Here is a 17,416-nt window from a genome sequence, read left to right as displayed (position 1 = left end):
CGTCTCTGCCGCCGCCAGACATCAACGTGAGCCGCACATATCAAGCATAATATCTTAAGTTGGGTCTATGCTGGGTTCAGGCCATGTCAGGCAGAGACAGAGACGAAGACGGAGGAGTCGGCGCGGCTCGAGTGGCTGCCACAGAAACCCATTAATGAGCAGCAGCACACAGTCAGCGCTGGCATTTGACAGATTTTTTAATTAAGGCATACAAATTGCGATTCTTCACGCTCCACGAAAATTATAGCTGGCAAATATTATTATCGGTACCCACCAGTTGGCGGCGAGGCGTGAGAGAGCTGCGCCTCAGTAGTTCGTCGGCATTCCAGCAGGAGTGCTGCTCCTCCGATAGCCGAGGTAATCACTGAAAATACCAACCTTATCAGATATCGGCTATCTGGCAGCTGCTGCTGGCTGCTGGCTGGTGGTGGCTGCTCCCGCACAATAAATGGAACCCAAGGAGAGAAGGAAATTTGCATAGGCAGGCGCCTGCCAAAAGCTAATGAATTTTTCTTGCCCGCTGCCCGCTTACATAATTATCCACGCTATGGCATTATTATGGCCCGGCCTGGCCTGACCAGGTTCGGACTTGGCCCAAGTCCAAGTCCAGTGGCAGTCCTGCTTTTGCTCCTTTCACTTTTGCGGCGATCGCCTGCCTGCCGCCTGCCTGCCTGCCTGCCTGGTGCCTAATTATTCCTGCCCGGCCGTGTCCATTGTGTCTACTGTGATTTCGCACATAATTAAACTGCGCAAAATTTACATTAAATTAATAGTTTTATTGTTTCGTCCGCGCCAGAGCCCAGGCTCTCAAGCCATGCGGAAACGCTGCCCTACCAAAAATGGTCAACCAAAACCCCCGCGATACAACAAACAAAAAAGCGCAGGAGAGAAGCGGAGAAAAATCAAGCCATTGACACCGCAGCCGCCGTCGGAAATACCCAAGAAAAAACTTGGCACACGCAAGATTAATGCGGCACAAAATTATTGAGGAATTTATGCAAAAAGTTAATGGCAGTTTGGACTGGTACAAGCTCCGATCATTTCACTTTCTTGCCCGATCCGATGCTTAGATGACAAGATGGATAGATTCTGGAGAGACAGATTGAGGAATGGTGTCTCAAAAGCCTTAACCCATCAGTGCGGAACGTGCACTTTGGTTATAAATGATCGACAGTACGAGAGAATATTTGTGGATGGGTTCTTGGACTTGGGCCTGTAAAGGGAAATCCAATGCTTATGCTAAACAAATGTAAATGCGAATTTCTGGGTAGAATATTAATTTATTTATACATAAATGCATATTCTTAAACTTAAACATATTTTGTGTAACTTATTAACTCATTTTTGAATCAAATTAAAATATATATGGGTCTCGATATAAGGAACATCTCCAATGCACGATACACATGAGAATTCTTATACCAATTAATATATCCGTAAAATTGTTTATTCTTGCCGTTTCCTTGGAAACAATTGAGAGTGGGACTTTTATTTTTTTTACATCTTTTGAGGGTTAATTTTGGCTAGTCCCCCTCCTTTAATAGACCTGACCCACTTGCCATAATCACCACGAGAAATGGCAAACCCAAATACAGGTTTTGGCTAAGCGTGAAGCCAATTAAGGAATCGGCAGAACCAGGTGCTAAAAGGTCGACAGGTAGCCCCACTAACGGAGCTGTTTTTAGTTTACACGCGACCGTTGCTCCGATCGGTTATCGCAATGAATTGTAGGCCAAGTGGAAGTGCCATTGAAGTTGCCGTCTTTGCCTGGCTGTGGCTGCACGCGGCGGGCCGGGGACAGCAACAGAGTCTGGCGTTGGGCGTCTGGCAGCCGACGCTGGGCGGCTACTACCTGGACAATGGCACCCACTATCTGCTGTACGAGAGGCCGATGGTGACGCGGCCCAGCTTCCTGTCGCTCTCCCATTTTGGCAACATCTCCAGCAACCCGGGCGTGAATGCCCTGGAGACTCTGGACCATCTGCCCACCAGAATTGTGGGTGGCAAGAGGATCAAGTGCTCGAGGGCGCCCTACCAGTGTGCCATCAACTACGAGAAATACTTCATCTGCGGCTGTGTGATCCTGAATCATCGTTGGATTCTCACCGCCCACCACTGCATCGTGGGCGGGGCCGGGAAGTACCAGGTGCGGGCGGGCACCACACAGCAGAGGCGCGGCGGCCAGCTTCGCAGCGTCCAGAAGATCATCGTGCATGCCGGCTACAACGGCTACACCATGAGGAACGATCTGGCGATGATGAAGCTCCGCAAGCCGCTCAGGTACAGCCGCTGCTGTCAGCCCGTGCGCCTGCCATCGCGGAAAATTAAACGCTTTCCACGCTGCTACCTGGTCAGCGGCTGGGGCTTGGCCTCGGTCAATGCCCAAAATGTGCAGCGGTATCTGCGCGGCGCGCGTGTCTGCAAGGTGAGCCGCGGCAAGTGCAACAAGATGTACAAGGGCACCGGCGTCAGGATCTACAAGGATATGATCTGCGCCGCGAGACGGGGCAAGGACAGCTGCTCCGGTGACTCTGGGGGTCCACTGGTCCACGGGAACACCCTCTATGGCATTGTGTCCTTTGGCATTGGCTGCGCCAACCGCAAATATCCGGGCGTCTATTGCAATGTGAAGCGATATGTGCCCTGGATAAGGAAAGTCATGCGCAAGTATTAGTCAATAAAAGTATTAAAAAATGCAACGGAAAATTATAAATATTGCGGGTAGAAGAAGTTTATTTTCGTAGAGATCCCTGAGCCTACGAGTATGCTTCCGGGTTATTCAACTTTCTGATTGTGAATAAACCCAATAATATTCAGAGCTCAGGCACAGCAAAATCAACGCTAAAGAACGGCTTCCCTAACTCTTGTTATACGGTTCCATATGAGTTAATACCTATGATTATACGATAAAACTAAAAGCGCAGTATCGTAAAGAATGCCCATATCTACCAGACTGTTGAATCTGAATCAGATCGGATCATAATTATAGCCAGAATGGCGAAATTCATTTTCAGTTGCTTCCCCTGCCCCCTCCAGCCAACGACAACACAACTCATTTTCCATCTCGCTCGCACACTCTGCCGCGTTCAGTGCGCGAGCAACTCCTAGCGGAGGAGATGTAGAATATGAATGGTACATCTATAATCTACATGTTAGATGTAAAATATACATTGTAGATGTAGATGTAGATAACAGATGTAGCAAAAAAATGTAAAATGTAAAATTTTTTTTTAATTCTAAAATTCTAAAAAATCATAAGCTCAAAAATATATATACTGAATGAGTACGGGCAAAGACTCTATAACACAACAAGATGCGTAACGAGGAAGAAAAAATGTATGACAGCAGCAAAATTTTAAAAGAAATCTAACTCCACACTTGCGTATGTGTGAGTGCGCTACACAAAATGTATTCTATTTTTAGAATTTCGTTGTTACTCTGGGCATACACACACTATGTACATATGTATGTATGTGTGTGTTCTACAATTTTTGCCGTCTGAAATTCTGACTCTGAATCCAAATTTCGTATTTCGTCAAAGCTGCACAATTCTTAATGATGAAAACGAAATTAAGCTACTGCAACTGCTTAGGAAAAGAAATACGGACGGTGGTGCAGTGGCGAAGTTGCTTGCGTACGGAAAGTGTGAGCCAAGTTCAATTCCCAGCGAAAGGTGATGATTTTTTTTTCTTTGGCGTTATCTTTATTTTAAAATCTAATATACTTAATAATGAATGCCATGAATAAAACAAAATTCCAAATTAAAAATAACAAATATAATAGCCACTGAAAATTAACAAAAAAAAAAAATACAGAATAATCAAACAAAGAAAAAAGTTATAAGTTATTCCAAATGAAAAAAGCAGGGGCGGGAAAAAGGAGGGGCCCCCAAATTGATGGTTGCCTAGGGCCCCGTTGAGGCTTGATCCAGCCCTGCCCTACTCCGCTTAAACTTTAAAAGATATTCAACAAAGTAGATTTGGAAGGCATTGTTGAAATGATTTTTAGCGTCATATTTTAGCGTATATTCATTTTTGTATATTTTGGGAAAATTAGTTAATTTTTAGATAGAGTTGGTTAAAGAAAAAAAAAAAAAAAAAAAGATAAAAATAAATAAACTTGCACTGAGTGAGAGTGAGACTTAAACTCGCTTAATTTCGCTTTGCAGTCAGCCACTTAGTACGCTGCGCCACGGGCTTAGGAGAAATAAAATCGTCAATATGTCACGTTGATTCCTTTGTTGCGACAGAACATACGAAAAAATGCACTCACACAACCAAGCGCTCAAACACGGACAAGACAACGCACACATAGACAAATCGAAAATCCACATCGAAAATCCACGCTAAAAATTTCGTGTGCTTTTCAGCAGTATGGTCGTTACGCATCTTGTTGTGTTATAGAGTCTTTGGTACGGGTATAAGTAGAGTCGCGTCCCCAGAAGCGACTCGCACGTTCCTTCTCGTTATATATGCATGTATGTATTTATAGTGGTATAATCCAACATATAAATGACAGCGGCTCTGGGCTGCCTGCCCTAAGAATTTGTCAACAAGCCAATCAATATTCATGCAAACTTCAGTGGGTCAGCAGCAGCGGTGTCGTGTGTGCTTCATTAGCATTTTACAGAGTCCGGGAGTTCACACACCCAAAGGTCGAGAAATCGCTAGGCATCCAGTTTGAATTTGGTATTGGCGTTGTATGGTTTATTTGCTTTTGTACGGATGAGGATGAATCTGCTGCTACTGCTGCTGCTGTTCTGCGGCCACAGAACATGGGCCACATCCCTCAATAATCGGATTGTGGGTGGAGTGCAGATCCCCATTGAGGTGGTACCCTGGCTGGCCTCGCTCTCTGTCCAGGGCAACCATAGCTGCGGCTCGGCATTGATTACCTCGCGGTGGCTCGTGACGGCGGCCCACTGTGTCCTCTATCCGGAGAGGTACTCTGTCCGTGCCGGCTCCTCGTCCGTTCGAGAGGGAGGCCAGCAACGGGCTGTGGTCAAGATCCTCGTGCATCCAGGTTTCAGTTCGCACACACTCGTCCATGACATTGCCCTGCTCCAAACGCGTGAGCCCTTCAAACTGGGGGGCAATGTGCAATTGATAAAGCTTCCTCTGCCCGGCCTCAGTGTGCTGCCCCAGACACTGCTCGTCGCCGGCTGGGGAACAGTGCACGAGAGAGCGAACGCCACGGAGGCCAGGCTGCGGGGCACCCTGGTGCAGATCATCGATCAGCGTCGATGCCGACGCCTCTATGGCGTATGGGGACGCCCCATCACGGATAACATGCTCTGTGCGGCAGCAGCTGGAAGGGATCACTGCTATGGCGATTCGGGCTCTCCTCTGGTGCATGCAGGCAGCAGCTACGGCATTGTGTCCTTTGCCCACGGCTGCGCGAATCCACGTTTCCCCGGGGTCTACACCAGACTGGCCAACTATGTGTCCTGGATATTCGGTGTGCTGAAAAGTGAAGCCAATTAAATGATAATAAAGATTCTTTTTATGTGCAAAGTGACTCGGCTTATGTCACACGTCTTTTGGCTGCCCATCCTCCTCCCCTTTGGGCAGGATGAGAGCAATCTGCTTCGTGTGGTGTGGCGGCTGCTGCTCTTCCTGCTGGGATGTTCGGGATGTTATACAATCTGTAAGCGTAAGCGTTTAACCATCCTCCTGCAACTGCATTCGTGCCCCACCGCCAGAGAGCGATAAACTTATATTCCAGCGGGCCAGTTGCCAGCAGTTGCCAGCTAGTCGACGGCAAATTTGTGTAAATTATGTATTTGTGCATTTTGATTTCATTTAAACGAAGTTTCCTGATGGCCCCCAGCGCATGTCAAATATCAAAAACCGAAACGCGACTCTGGCAGCCACTTGCGCAACACATATCCAGCAATCCATATCCATATCCCCACATTCACATTCACAACATCCACATCCCATTGCCGAGGTCCCATCCCATCCCCGTTCCTTTCCGATCCGATCCCATCCCAGCTGGCTGGCTGGCTGGCCAAAATATCACTGCCATATGCCATATGCGGTGGGCGTGCTCCGTTAATGCTGCACTCTGGCGGCCCCCCTAAAATTAACATAATCGTGCTGCTGTGCTGTGCTGTGGCTGTGCCGCGCTGCCTGTGCCTGCTTGTGCCCGTAGCCCGTCGTCGCATTTGGCGCCCCAACAAAGTGTTGAATGCTGGCGCTGCCTGTCAAGTGGAGGCTCCCAGGCATTGGCACACTCATGTTGACTTCAGACCACAGCACAGCACAGATCAGGCTTCAGTTTCAGCTATAGATCCAGCCACGCTCCTGGGACTGCATTGCTCGTTGTGCAATGGGAGCATCAAATGTGGTTTGACTTTTTACAGGCACTTTTTGTTTTTTTTTTTTCTCTTTATAGTTAAAATAGATTTTAATAATAATATGAAAAATACGCTTAAAAATTTGCATTTAGCAAGTGTATAAGTATGTCAGTGTATATATGTATATATATATGGTATATTTATGTGTTTGTGTGTGTATGTTGTGTTGTGTTTTGTTTTTGTATATAGGGTATATCAGCGCTGCAATCTCAATCATCGTCTGGTAGTAGTACGGGGGGGTTTTGGGTTCTCTTTATAAGTATGTATATTTCGTTATCATTAAGTTACGCTTACACAATTCATTACGTATTCTAGCCTAAATGTATACCATCCATTTTGTTTTGTTTTGTTTTTTTGTTTCGTTTTCGTTTAGTTCCACACTCTACTCGATTCGCTTTTACAATATTGGATTCTCTTTCCCTCTCTTTCTGTTTGTTCTCGTTCTTTTCTTTTTGTAAATTTCAAACTAGTTTCTATATGTGTACAAAAATGATTTCAACAGCAAAACTCGTGTGCACGCTCGGTGCGCTGTGTTCGGTTCGGGAGGGTGGACCAAAAGCGAATACATACATACATACACATACATACATACATACACATACATACATACATACACATACATACACATACATACATACATATATATATATATATATATATATATCTATATGCACAAACGAATCGATTGCCTTTCAAAAATATCAGTAAAAATGTGTGTGTGTGTGTGTGTTTTTAAAAATCGATCTAGCCGCGCACGCACAATAAAAAGTTATACAAAAATGAGACATTTAACATTTCACAATTACAAATACAATTACAATTACAAGCACACATTAATTAATTGGTTTATCCTCTGTTTTTAACATTCTCTTTGACCAATGCAAAATTTAAAGCTATATAACAATTTGTTTCTCATTTAGTTTTCATTTTTGCATCTCTCGTTTTGGACTCTTGTTTTCGATCTGCACTCTCCTCCTGGCTGCTGCATTTTTTTGTTTTTTTTTTTTTTTTTTTTTTGTGTGTGTTTGCCTCCACTCTACAAAAGCTCCAACAACTCTGTAACAGTGTGGGTGTGTGTGAGTGGTGTGTATCTACTAAGGGCCTCGAATCCCATCTCAACAGCAGCCACACGCCACTCAACTTTCTATTACGATTAGAATGTGTGAAGAGTAGTAAAATAATTTCATTGCTAGTTGAGTGGCGTCTCTCTGTGTGTGTGTGTGTGTGTGTGTGTGGGGTGATTTCAGTTATTGCAAACGTGTTATCAAGACTCAAATTCTGTGGTTTAATGTGGGCACAGGATTCCAGAGTGTTCAGAGACAGAGTGGTGGCGCGAGTCCTGGCCCAGTCTGGTGTGTTGTGGTTGGCTGTCAATGCTCTCTTGGTTCTCTTTCTCTCTCTGTTGTATCATCACATATTTTACAGTTTAATAATACTTTCTTACACATAATTTATTAATTAATTCATATTTCTGCAGTTGGTAGAGCTAAATTGCTGTGGTTTGCTGTCGTTACTGTGGTTCTTTATTGCCGGCCATTGCACCAGCACCGCCGCGCACACCAGCCAAAAGCCAAAAGCCTCAAGCAGTCGATTCTCTGGTTCTCTTGTTCTAGTGGTGGACTCCTACTCGCCTCCCTTCTCCGTTGACACCTCTCGAATCTTGCTACTGAGTCCTTGTTGTTCCTTATGACAAAAATGGATTTGTTGCTCCTGCTTCCGGTTTGATCCAAGGCATGTTGTTGTTTTGCTGCAAGATTTTGTATTCAATTAGTCAGTGTTTTAATATATTTATGAATCATATTTAGCTTTAAATTAAGGAAACAGCTAACTACATGCAGAGTCAATTAATAGTTACTAAGGGATTAGGTTTTGTGAAGGTTTTAGGAGAGACTACGCACTAGTGATCGTTTAGAGGCAGAGAGCATGAGCATGCACATTCGAAAAAACATTTTACCCATTTGCATTTATTGCATTTTGTATGTGTTTTATTTAAGCGTCCAAGCCTCCATGGTTGGCTACAATTAGAAAATATTATGGATCAACGGATGCGATGGCATTCCATCTGCTAGTTAAAGAGATGTGGTTACGTGTTGGGTGGATGGCAGCAGCAAAGGAAACCGATTTGGATTACAATAATTGTAATCATAAATTTTTCAGCGCAAAAACGAAGGTTCTTCGGATGCCTTAACTATTATTAACAGGCGATATCCATCGGTAGTGCACGCTCGGTTCTCTGGCATTCTCCTTTGCAGCATTCGCTTGTGCATTAGATCTAGCAATCTAAATCACTCTTTCTTCTACTCTCCACACTCTACAATCGGTTTCCTTCACTGCCTTCTCCAGTAAAGCAGTTCTGTAGCAGCAATTTGTTAGAGAGATCTCAATACTTGCAAGTCAACGAAAGATCAAATAAAAGTAAGAATAACTAAAGAGAATCAAGAGAACAACTAAAGCAAGCAAAAAATGAACAACAAAGACGAATAAACGACAACTTCTGGCAGCAGCGGGCAAGTGGAGCAACAGCAGCACAACTTAAACGCTGAGGAAAAGACATCAAATCAGACACAGCACTCACTTCCAGCTTGCAGGCAGCAGCCGTGGACATGCCAAAGTTGCGTACATCTTCAGTTATATCCCCAAAGGGTAATTGCATGGGTGCAATTTTGATGCCCGGCGTTTCGGCCAGCGAATCGGATAGGGCGCTGCTATAGCTGGACGCATAGGTTGAGTACAGCCCCGGAGTGCCAAAGTTGTTGTTGTTGCTGTTGCTGTTGTACATATCGGATATATATCTCGGTTCAGCTTCGTGGGCTGTGGGACTATTGAAGTAGGGACGCTGCGGCGTCTCGCTGAACAGATCCATATTGCGTATGCTGTCGATCCCAGGACTGGTTTGGCTGCACAGAGTGTTGCTGGGGCTCTTGCTGATGTACGGATAAGTATTGATTTGTTCCGTCATCGACTGTGGATGGAGGTGGGGGTGGGGATGTTTGTGGGGTGGTGTGGCAGAGGAAATGACGGGATTACTAAACGCACTCAATAGCTGAAATTCTTCGTTGCCTGGGGCATAAACAGAAGCCATTGGCATGCCCAAATTGAGGCTAGTCGGACGCACGGGTGGCGGTAGTTTCAGCTGCGATTTAAAGACATTTGCATGCAACAGTTGCTCGAAAGTAAAATGACAAAAAGGCAAACCAATAAACAAAAGAGGAAACAAAATGCACAAAAGTAAAATGAATGAAAATAGGATTGTTTTTTGTTTGGAAAGAAAACCGAGAAAGTACCGAGAAATCATTAGAGAGAAAGAGAAAAAACCTCAAACAATAAATACAAGTACGAAGTAGATTTCTCCCAACACGCCGCTCCCCCACTCACCTGCGACTGACTGACGCCGCCACCCATTACGGGCGCCCAGGGATCCTGGTTCATGCTGACTGCAAAGGGCGCCTGCTGTTTTAGCTGGTTGATGGACGGTACCTGAAAGACAGCAGCATTTGAATCAATGTAATCTCTAGTTCCGCTGGAGGCAACACTCACGGCTGGCTGCTGTTGCTGGAATAGATTCGTTTTGGGTGGCATCACGTTGTCGCTGAATGGATTGTAGGCTGGGGCATTGCCCGATTGCGCTTGTGGCGCTATCGGTTTGATCAGATTGTCCAGATTAACCAGCGCCGAGTTCTCGCCGAGGAACGAGTGCGGGTCCTTGAGCGGTTTCTTTGCGGTTGCGCCTGTCGAGGGATGGACAGAGCTTTGACTGCTGATGGCAGCTCCATTGCCGTAGTTCAACGAAAGCGGATCCATGTCGTCGAGCAGAGAAGCTACAAGAGGTGGTTAGAGATGAGAGCACAGAGCAAAAGATCGTCAGGATGATATTCTTACCATTGTTGTTATTGTTGGAGGCATTCGAATGGCTTTGATCGGCGCTCTTGTTGCGGTTGGTTATCAAATCGAATTCATCAAACTCGGGGGATTGTTTCTGCAAATGGATAATGGAATAATGGGAATGGAATACTCATCATTCTGGGTATCATGCTGGAGCGTACCTTTATAGCGCCCGTTCCGGCTCCAAGTGACTTCCAGGGATCATCCAGCGCTGGCTGCGCCGGTGCTCCCAGTGTCCAGGGATCCGCTGGGACCATGGCTGCTGCACCCGCTGGCTCTGCCAGCCAAGGGTCCGCAGAGGCGCTGCCATTGATGCCGGCATGGTTGTTCGCTGGAGGCGCCGCTGCCAAGGCACTGCCTGCAGTGGTTCTCGACATTAGAGCCTCGAAGGGAGCGCCGCCTGCAGGCGTGGCACCGCGACCATTTTGATTGGCATTCCCATTGGTCTGCAGCCAACCCTCATTCGAGGAGCCGGAGGCCACGGAAGGTGATTGTGTGCGCAGACCCCATGCATCACCGCTAGCTGTGGCTCCCATTCCTGAGGGTCCTCCCATGGCCGAGCTCATGGGCACACCGGCGCCCATGATGGTACGCGGTGCGGCCGAGGGGTGCCAGGGATCCACTTGCGGCGAGGAGGTGCCCGACCAGGGGTCCGACAGCTGACTGGGAGCACGGGCGGCACCGGGCGTGGCCCAGGGATCGACAACGCCCGCAGGGGCGCCGCCAGCAGCGCCCAGCGGCGGACTCGAAATGCTTGTGGCGCCCAGCGAAATGTCCAGCAAGTCCAGCAGATGGCTCTGGGGTTCTTCCTTCTTGGGTCTGGTAATTGGTTGGCCGCTGATGGTGGAAATTGTCAGAGTCTGCGAGTCACAAGAGTCGCGAGTTCTACTCACTTGAAGTCCTGCTCGCTCTGGCTGAGGGCCAGCTGCAGGCGGACATCGTCGCTCCGTCGCTTGGCCTCCTCCTGCTCGGCCTCCTCGCGCGACATGGCCATCGCGAGCTGCAGCTGTAGTTCCTCCTCTCCCGCGGTCTGTGGCCTGACCATTTCCAGTTCCGATTGTGATTTGGGCGGCTCCTCTTGCCAGCCCGGCGGCATGTCACGCTGCGAGGGCCCATCAATGTAGCCGTCGCTGCCAAAGCCGCTGGGATGGAGGGCAAAGCGCTCCTTGGCCTTCAGCGCCTTCACCCGCTCGTTCTTGAGCCGCTCGTCGTCCTTGAGGAGGTTCACCAGCTGCTTGGCCTTCTCGCGCACATGGGTGCCCTGGTCCTTGCCCTCCTCAAAGTACACGAACTCGCGCAGCGTCTGAATGGCAAAGATGTTCTCCTTGCACTGCTGCGCGACCTTCTCGGTGCCCGTCTTGATGAGGTACTCGAGCAGGATGAGCGCCTTGTAGACGTGGCGCCAGTTCTTGCCGTGATCATTGAGACGCTTCCAGATCATTTGCATGATCTCCGAGAAGGCCACCACGTTGTAGGTGAGATCCGCTATCTCGCCCATGATGGCGGCCGAAGGACCCCATGGATCATTCGAGGTGGCCTCGCGCACTTTGACCTGCACAGAAGAGAAGAAAATCTAAGAAGGACTTCTAGGGCAGAACCATAGTTCGGTTCACTCACCTGGGCATCGGAATAGTTGTGCGCTAGGTTCTTGATGTTTCTGCGTAGACCGGCAACATTGACCTGCATATCGTCCTTTTGCTTTCTCACTGTGTGACGAGAAGAATAGAGGCGGGTGTTAGCATTGCTATATATTAAAGATCCTAAGCTTCTAAGCTCTAGGGTGGGTTCAGGGTTCAAGGTTGGGTTAGGTTAGGGTTGTGGCTGTAGCTATGTTAATCTGTTCTGAGGATTAGGTTTTTAGTTTATCAAATGTTTGATCCTTTTGTCGTATGTTTTCTGTTCAATTTGGATTTACGTTACTAGAATTTTGTTGTTTTTTGTTTTGTTGTTTTCTGAAGTATATTCCGGGGTATAATGTGTGGGCATGTGGAATCAGTACATAAGCAAAACAAGAGAACACAAGAAAGTTTAATGTATGGTATGTTTAAGGTTTGGAATGGAGTGGGTGTCTGTAGCGGTGGCAGTGGGGGTTTCAGTTCTGTTCTGTTCTGACTCTAGATCTGACAGATATTTCTTTAGCCTATTAAGCACTATATGGTTTATGTTTTATGGTATTTTTGTGGTTTATTTGTATGCGGTGTACGATGTGGAGAGAGAGAGAGAGATTATAATTGGAATATGAATTAATATTGAGACTTACTTTTCGTTTCGTTTTTATTTTGCTACACACACAAGAAACTTTTGTGACTTTTTTTTTTATTTGGATTGTGTTCAAAGGCTAGAGGTTTTCTTTGCTTTTATTATGGTTTCGTTTCGTTTTTTGTCTTTATGTTTATTGCTGTTTAAGTGCTCCAAAGCAAGCTAAGTATGAGATACAAGATAAATACAATCAAAATACATGGTATAAAAGTACAGATACAGTATACAGAATACATATAGTTATATATATAGTATAGTTAGATGACGGCCAAGATCTCCAACTTTTGCAACACTCAAAACACACAAAAAGGGTGCAACAATATCAAAAATGAGTGAAAGAAAAAAACACTTTAATGTAATATAATTTTTTTGTGGAAATCGAAAGTCGAAAAGGGCTGCCGCAAGTCCGCACGCGTTCACTACCTTGGGAGATCCAGCAACCCAAGCCAAGGGCCCCCGACCCCCAGCAAAAATAATTCAATTTGTGCCAAACAAAATGTGCAACAGAAAAAGGAATAACAACACACGAACCAGTGCACCAATACCACAAAAACGGAAATAAGCTAAGAGTGTATCCAATCGATCCCCAAAGCAGACTGTGCAAATACTCTTTCTGGACAAACAAAAAGATGTTTAACGTATACAAATGTGTGAATGGATAATATTTTACATATGCTTCAACAAATAATGTTATCAATGAGTGTAAATTGATCGCTGAGAAGATTTTGAATACAACATTTCCCCTCAATCGATTTCGAGGCGGCAAACTGTTCCATTTAGCTAATGGAACCCACCAGAGATTCATGCAGGGGGGGCCTTATGCTTGAACTTAACCCATGACAGACCGCTAGACCCCAACAAGAAGCCGCAAAAATGTAAAATAACCAATGGGAGGGGAAAGGGGAAAAGAGGCAGACCGACAGGCCTACCCATGTCTGGAAGGGGAATATGCAAATCTTTTGCAACCCAAGTCCGAGTCCGAGTTATGCATTAAACAACAACAATATCCACAAAGGCTAGCTAGAAAACAGCGTGAAATTATAGCAAATTTAATTGATTTTCTCCCCCACTTGTTTTTGGCCCGAGGTGCAGATCTATTTATAAATGCAAAAAAATGCACCCAAGATAATCAAATCGCTATCGATTGTATTGGACGACAACAAAACAGCAGCGAAAGTTCTGTGAGAGAAAAAGAGCGTTAGAGGTCCCCAACCTCATAGACGTCCCCATAAATGTATCACATTGAAAGCGAGCGTAACGCAAATTGGAGCTGATTAGTGATAAGATAGGGGCTATATAGTGTACAGAAATATGTACGTTGTATGTAAGTTAATGTAGGGGGCCAGACACTTAAAATAACCTTGCAGATTAGTCGATGCTACAGAAATGATTAATCATATGCTTATATGTACATATGTATGTATGTCTCCTAGGATCGTTGAAGCTAAATATGTGGATAGGGAAGATTGTAAAACAATCTAGGGGTTTTTGTTTGCTGGAAAAATAATTGAAAACTTTCAGGCAGATTAACAGCTGAGGAATTCGTTTCATAAAACAGGTGAATCATGCAACGCTTCTTCTTTCCTAGTTCCTAGTTCGGATAAGAATAGCTATCAAAATACACAGTTGTCGATTGGACACACACACACACAAAACTATTAGTTATCAGTTAGGTAATTGAGGAAAATCAAACTGTAATTTGAAACTCTATTATCGGACTACTGTAAAGTCCACTATTAAATCGAGAAAATTATCCAGTAGACATGAATGAAAATTTCAGCCATCTTAAGACAGTATTTATAGCTAGTTGAACCTGCTATGCCAAATTAAAGCTAGTTGCACCTGAACTTCGAATTTATAGCTGGGCTGTCCAACCACAATAACCGGTTGTTTCAACTTATTTATTGTCTAATTTTACTACTGTTATTTTACGGTTTGAAAAAGTAGTTAGAAGAATTTAAATGTATGGAATTTTAACCCGTTAATGGCTAGGAATTTGTTTCTGATTTGCACTCAGACATTTTTGTTGGTTTTCCTATCCGATCAAATATTTACTATCTTTTTATTTTTGTTTGTTTGCGAGAAACGCACTTGACACATATTGGAGAGAGCTGCCGCCAGCGGAAGAAACGAGTCAGAAATATACCAAGAACTCGGAATCACAACTGTAACTCCCAGATTAAACCCGTTCTTCCAAGAGTCCAACAGAGAGAGAACGAAAGAGAGGAGATTCATTGACCGCTTTGCTGCCATAGTAAAGATCAGATGCGGGGGAGCGAAGTGGATAACTGTGTTTGTTTGTTTGTTTTCATTCCGCCTGCCTGTCGTCTGTCCCACCCACCCCTCGACGTTGCAGAAGAAGGCGAAATAATTCAATTAAATGTCGCGCAGTAAGAGAGAAAGAGAGAGGAACCACTAGGCAAATGAAGTGCAAGAGTCAGAAGAGTGAGGGTGTGGGGAGTAGCGCGGGGGGGTCGATTGCTTGAACTTGAACAAATTAAATGCCAGACCAGACAGTGCCAAAGAGAGAGAGAGCACAAGTGTGAGAGGACCAAAGTCTCTGTCTGTGTCTGTGGCTGATTTGAGGGGCGGCAGACCGAGGGGAGGCAGAAGCTTTCTTTGTGTTTTTGCACTTGACATTCGGCAACCGGCGACGTTTTATTGCCAAAAATAATACAATATACATTTGTACATATATTTGTGTGGATATATGCATGAACACCGAACGAGTTGTGGATTTACTTTGTTCCAGGGGCAGACTAGGAGCCTTGATGGAACCCGGTTCAATGAACGTAACATGCAAAAAGCTTAACCGCTAAAGCACACTCGGAGGAATCGCCGAAATACCGAATCATTGGAGATCGGAGGCGGCAGCCACGACGTCGCACGATTGTGCGTCGTACTGCAGCAACTGGTGTGCACTCTCAGTATTTTTTCAAATTGAATAGCAATTATTGTAGATATACTCGAGCAAAATATTCCACACATTCACGAGGTTGTTTTCGCGGCATCATTGTCAGACGTTTAGCATGTGTCTACGATAAATGGGTACCATTAACCCTCTCTGTGATCCATTCAATCACAATATAACTCCCAGGTTATTCGTTCGCTCACTTTATCCGAGAGATAATAATGATTTTGATTTATAAAGTCAGAATCAGTGGACGGATCTTCCATTAGCATCAATTAACTACACAACTGACTACTTGGTCAAGAAGACAAATAAATAGTTTAAATAGCGGAATATATTTGCGTATTGTCTACAGGTGTGAATAGGTGATTCTGAAGAATTAAATTCGCAATATAATCAAACGAAAAACATATGCAGAAGCAACCCTTTATCTCCTCAAACATAATATATCTCTCAGTATCTCTTTTGATAAGATTCTCTGAAGGGGAAATATTTGCATTGGGTTTATGGTAATCTGCCTGGCAGACAGGTATAGGGTTAACATTTGTCTTCCACGAAGGTCATTGCTCGCCTGATGCATCCCACTGTGCGCAACTTGAGCTGCTGTTCTCCGATCAGTGGCGGCGACGCTTAGCCGGGGCTTGGGGCTTATCCCCCCCTTAACCACACACTCGCCTTTTTGCATCTGTTGTGCATGCGGGCGTAAAATATGTGTGTGCGGATGTGTGTGTGCGTGATGGGTGCCGCTGCACTGTTGGTGTGAGTGTGATAACGAGTCCCAAATGCGATTAGATTTCATTTGTGGCACACACACACACGTGCACGTATGGTCGGATGGTTGGACAGGGTACAGTGGACACACACACACATACACACTAAACTAGCGGAAAATGTGCGAAACTTCATTCATTACTCATGCCCGGTGGCCCCTCTGCCATGCCCCCGCAGCATAAACCAGTTTTACCTTTCGACCTGGCCTACTACCATGGCATTGAAGGAGAGGGGGGCATGCGGCTGATGACTAATGCAGCGACGCCGACTTATCAGAATCAAAAAAAAGAATTCAGCAAAACTCTTATCAATAAAAGCACGCTAATGCGAGAGCTTTTCCGCGACACAAACAACAGAAATGGGGAATGTTAGAAGGACGTCACAGTTATGGGGGCCAGCCTATAACGGCGCTGGGTGGGGGTAGATCGTTTTAAGATCAAGGTAAAGCGAATCCCAAGCGGAAATTCAACTGAAGAGAAAACCACTGCGCTCTGCCCACGACCGACTGAGCCGCCCCCTCTCTCTGCTCACCTGCTCCACTGCTGCAATGCTCTGCTCTCTTGTTGTTGTGGTTGCTTCGCTGCTGCAGTCGGTCCGTGTCGGTGTGGAGCTCTCTCTGTGCGTACGTGTATGAGTGTGTGTGTGTGTTTGTGTGACGTCGACGGCGGTGACTACTCCTCCCCTTCTATCTAGTTTTTCTATATTTTACGACTTTCTTTTCAAATGCGCTCGCTGCCAGCAAACGGATAGTCACAAGACGGTGACGGGCAACGGCGACGGGGACGACGAAAACAACGACGTCAGCAGAAGTAACGCGCACACGAAAACGGGACGACGCAGATCCTCCGGATGAAGGCGGAATTTGGTGAACGACAGAACGATATTTACACTTTGCACTTTGCACAACACACAAAATGGAGCAGCGGAATTGCTATGATTCTCTTGTTTTTGCTGTGGCTTTTTTTCGCTGCTGTTTTCTCTTGTTTTTGCTGTGGCCAGTGTGACCGCGGACTTACCAATAAAATATACCGTCTGACCCTCAGAAAAATACCAAATTATCCCTTTTCATTTTTAAAATATACCGTAATTAGCCCACTTAATCCCCCTCTATTTAAACAGTGAAAACCCCTCAATTAAGCCGCGGAAAATATATTCTTCTTATAGATCCATCCTTCCTCTTTACTTTCAACAAAATATTACCACGATATCTTTCACCTGAAATACGTAAAATATGT

General features: G+C 45.4%; 3 protein-coding genes across 9 annotated transcripts; 2 read left to right on the top strand and 1 right to left on the bottom strand.

The window, feature by feature from the left end:
• Window positions 1-1,720: 1,720 nt before the first annotated feature.
• Window positions 1,721-2,674, top strand: LOC111068761 (trypsin 5G1-like). The gene has a single exon (XM_022358474.2). It carries the CDS (start codon window positions 1,721-1,723, stop codon window positions 2,672-2,674), a length of 954 nt encoding a protein of 317 aa, XP_022214166.2.
• Window positions 2,675-4,730: 2,056 nt separating this feature from the next.
• LOC111068775 (trypsin delta) lies at window positions 4,731-5,483 on the top strand. The gene has a single exon (XM_022358489.2). The coding sequence runs from the start codon at window positions 4,731-4,733 to the stop codon at window positions 5,481-5,483; it is 753 nt and encodes a 250-aa protein (XP_022214181.2).
• A 1,749-nt stretch (window positions 5,484-7,232) lies between these two features.
• LOC111068749 (epsin-1) lies at window positions 7,233-17,176 on the bottom strand. Of its 7 annotated transcripts, none has more exons than XM_041594591.1 (10): window positions 16,713-17,176; window positions 12,501-12,661; window positions 11,858-11,946; window positions 11,134-11,792; window positions 10,402-11,077; window positions 10,238-10,334; window positions 9,896-10,176; window positions 9,734-9,835; window positions 8,934-9,491; window positions 7,233-8,105 (listed from the first exon to the last, which is right to left on the bottom strand). In XM_041594591.1, coding segments are annotated over exons 2-10 (2,526 nt in total). In that variant the 5' UTR covers window positions 12,502-12,661; window positions 16,713-17,176; the 3' UTR covers window positions 7,233-8,042. The 7 variants fall into 7 exon arrangements, with proteins under 7 accessions (XP_041450525.1, XP_041450526.1, XP_041450528.1 ...); XM_041594592.1 differs by having other exon boundaries at window positions 8,934-9,320; window positions 16,713-17,174; XM_041594594.1 differs by lacking the exon at window positions 8,934-9,491 and adding an exon at window positions 8,313-8,373 and having other exon boundaries at window positions 16,713-17,173.
• Between the last annotated feature and the right edge of the window lie 240 nt (window positions 17,177-17,416).

This window comes from Drosophila obscura, unplaced genomic scaffold, assembly GCF_018151105.1.
Source record: "Drosophila obscura isolate BZ-5 IFL unplaced genomic scaffold, ASM1815110v1 contig_30, whole genome shotgun sequence".
In the NCBI taxonomy this organism is placed as follows: domain Eukaryota; kingdom Metazoa; phylum Arthropoda; class Insecta; order Diptera; family Drosophilidae; genus Drosophila; species Drosophila obscura.
Note: the sequence above shows the minus strand (reverse complement) of the source record. Positions and strands in the feature narration are given on the sequence as shown.

Bases quoted from the DNA above. Each gene is read 5' to 3' on its own strand.
- LOC111068761 (XM_022358474.2), top strand. From the start codon at position 1,721: ATGAATTGTAGGCCAAGTGGAAGTGCCATTGAAGTTGCCGTCTTTGCC.
- LOC111068775 (XM_022358489.2), top strand. From the start codon at position 4,731: ATGAATCTGCTGCTACTGCTGCTGCTGTTCTGCGGCCACAGAACATGG.
- LOC111068749 (XM_041594591.1), bottom strand. The intron at 11,078-11,133 runs GTGAGTAGAACT...TTCCACCATCAG, and splicing joins CAGAGCGAGCAGGACTTCAA to CGGCCAACCAATTACCAGAC. The intron at 9,492-9,733 runs GTGAGTGGGGGA...TTTAAATCGCAG, and splicing joins GCGGCGTCAGTCAGTCGCAG to CTGAAACTACCGCCACCCGT.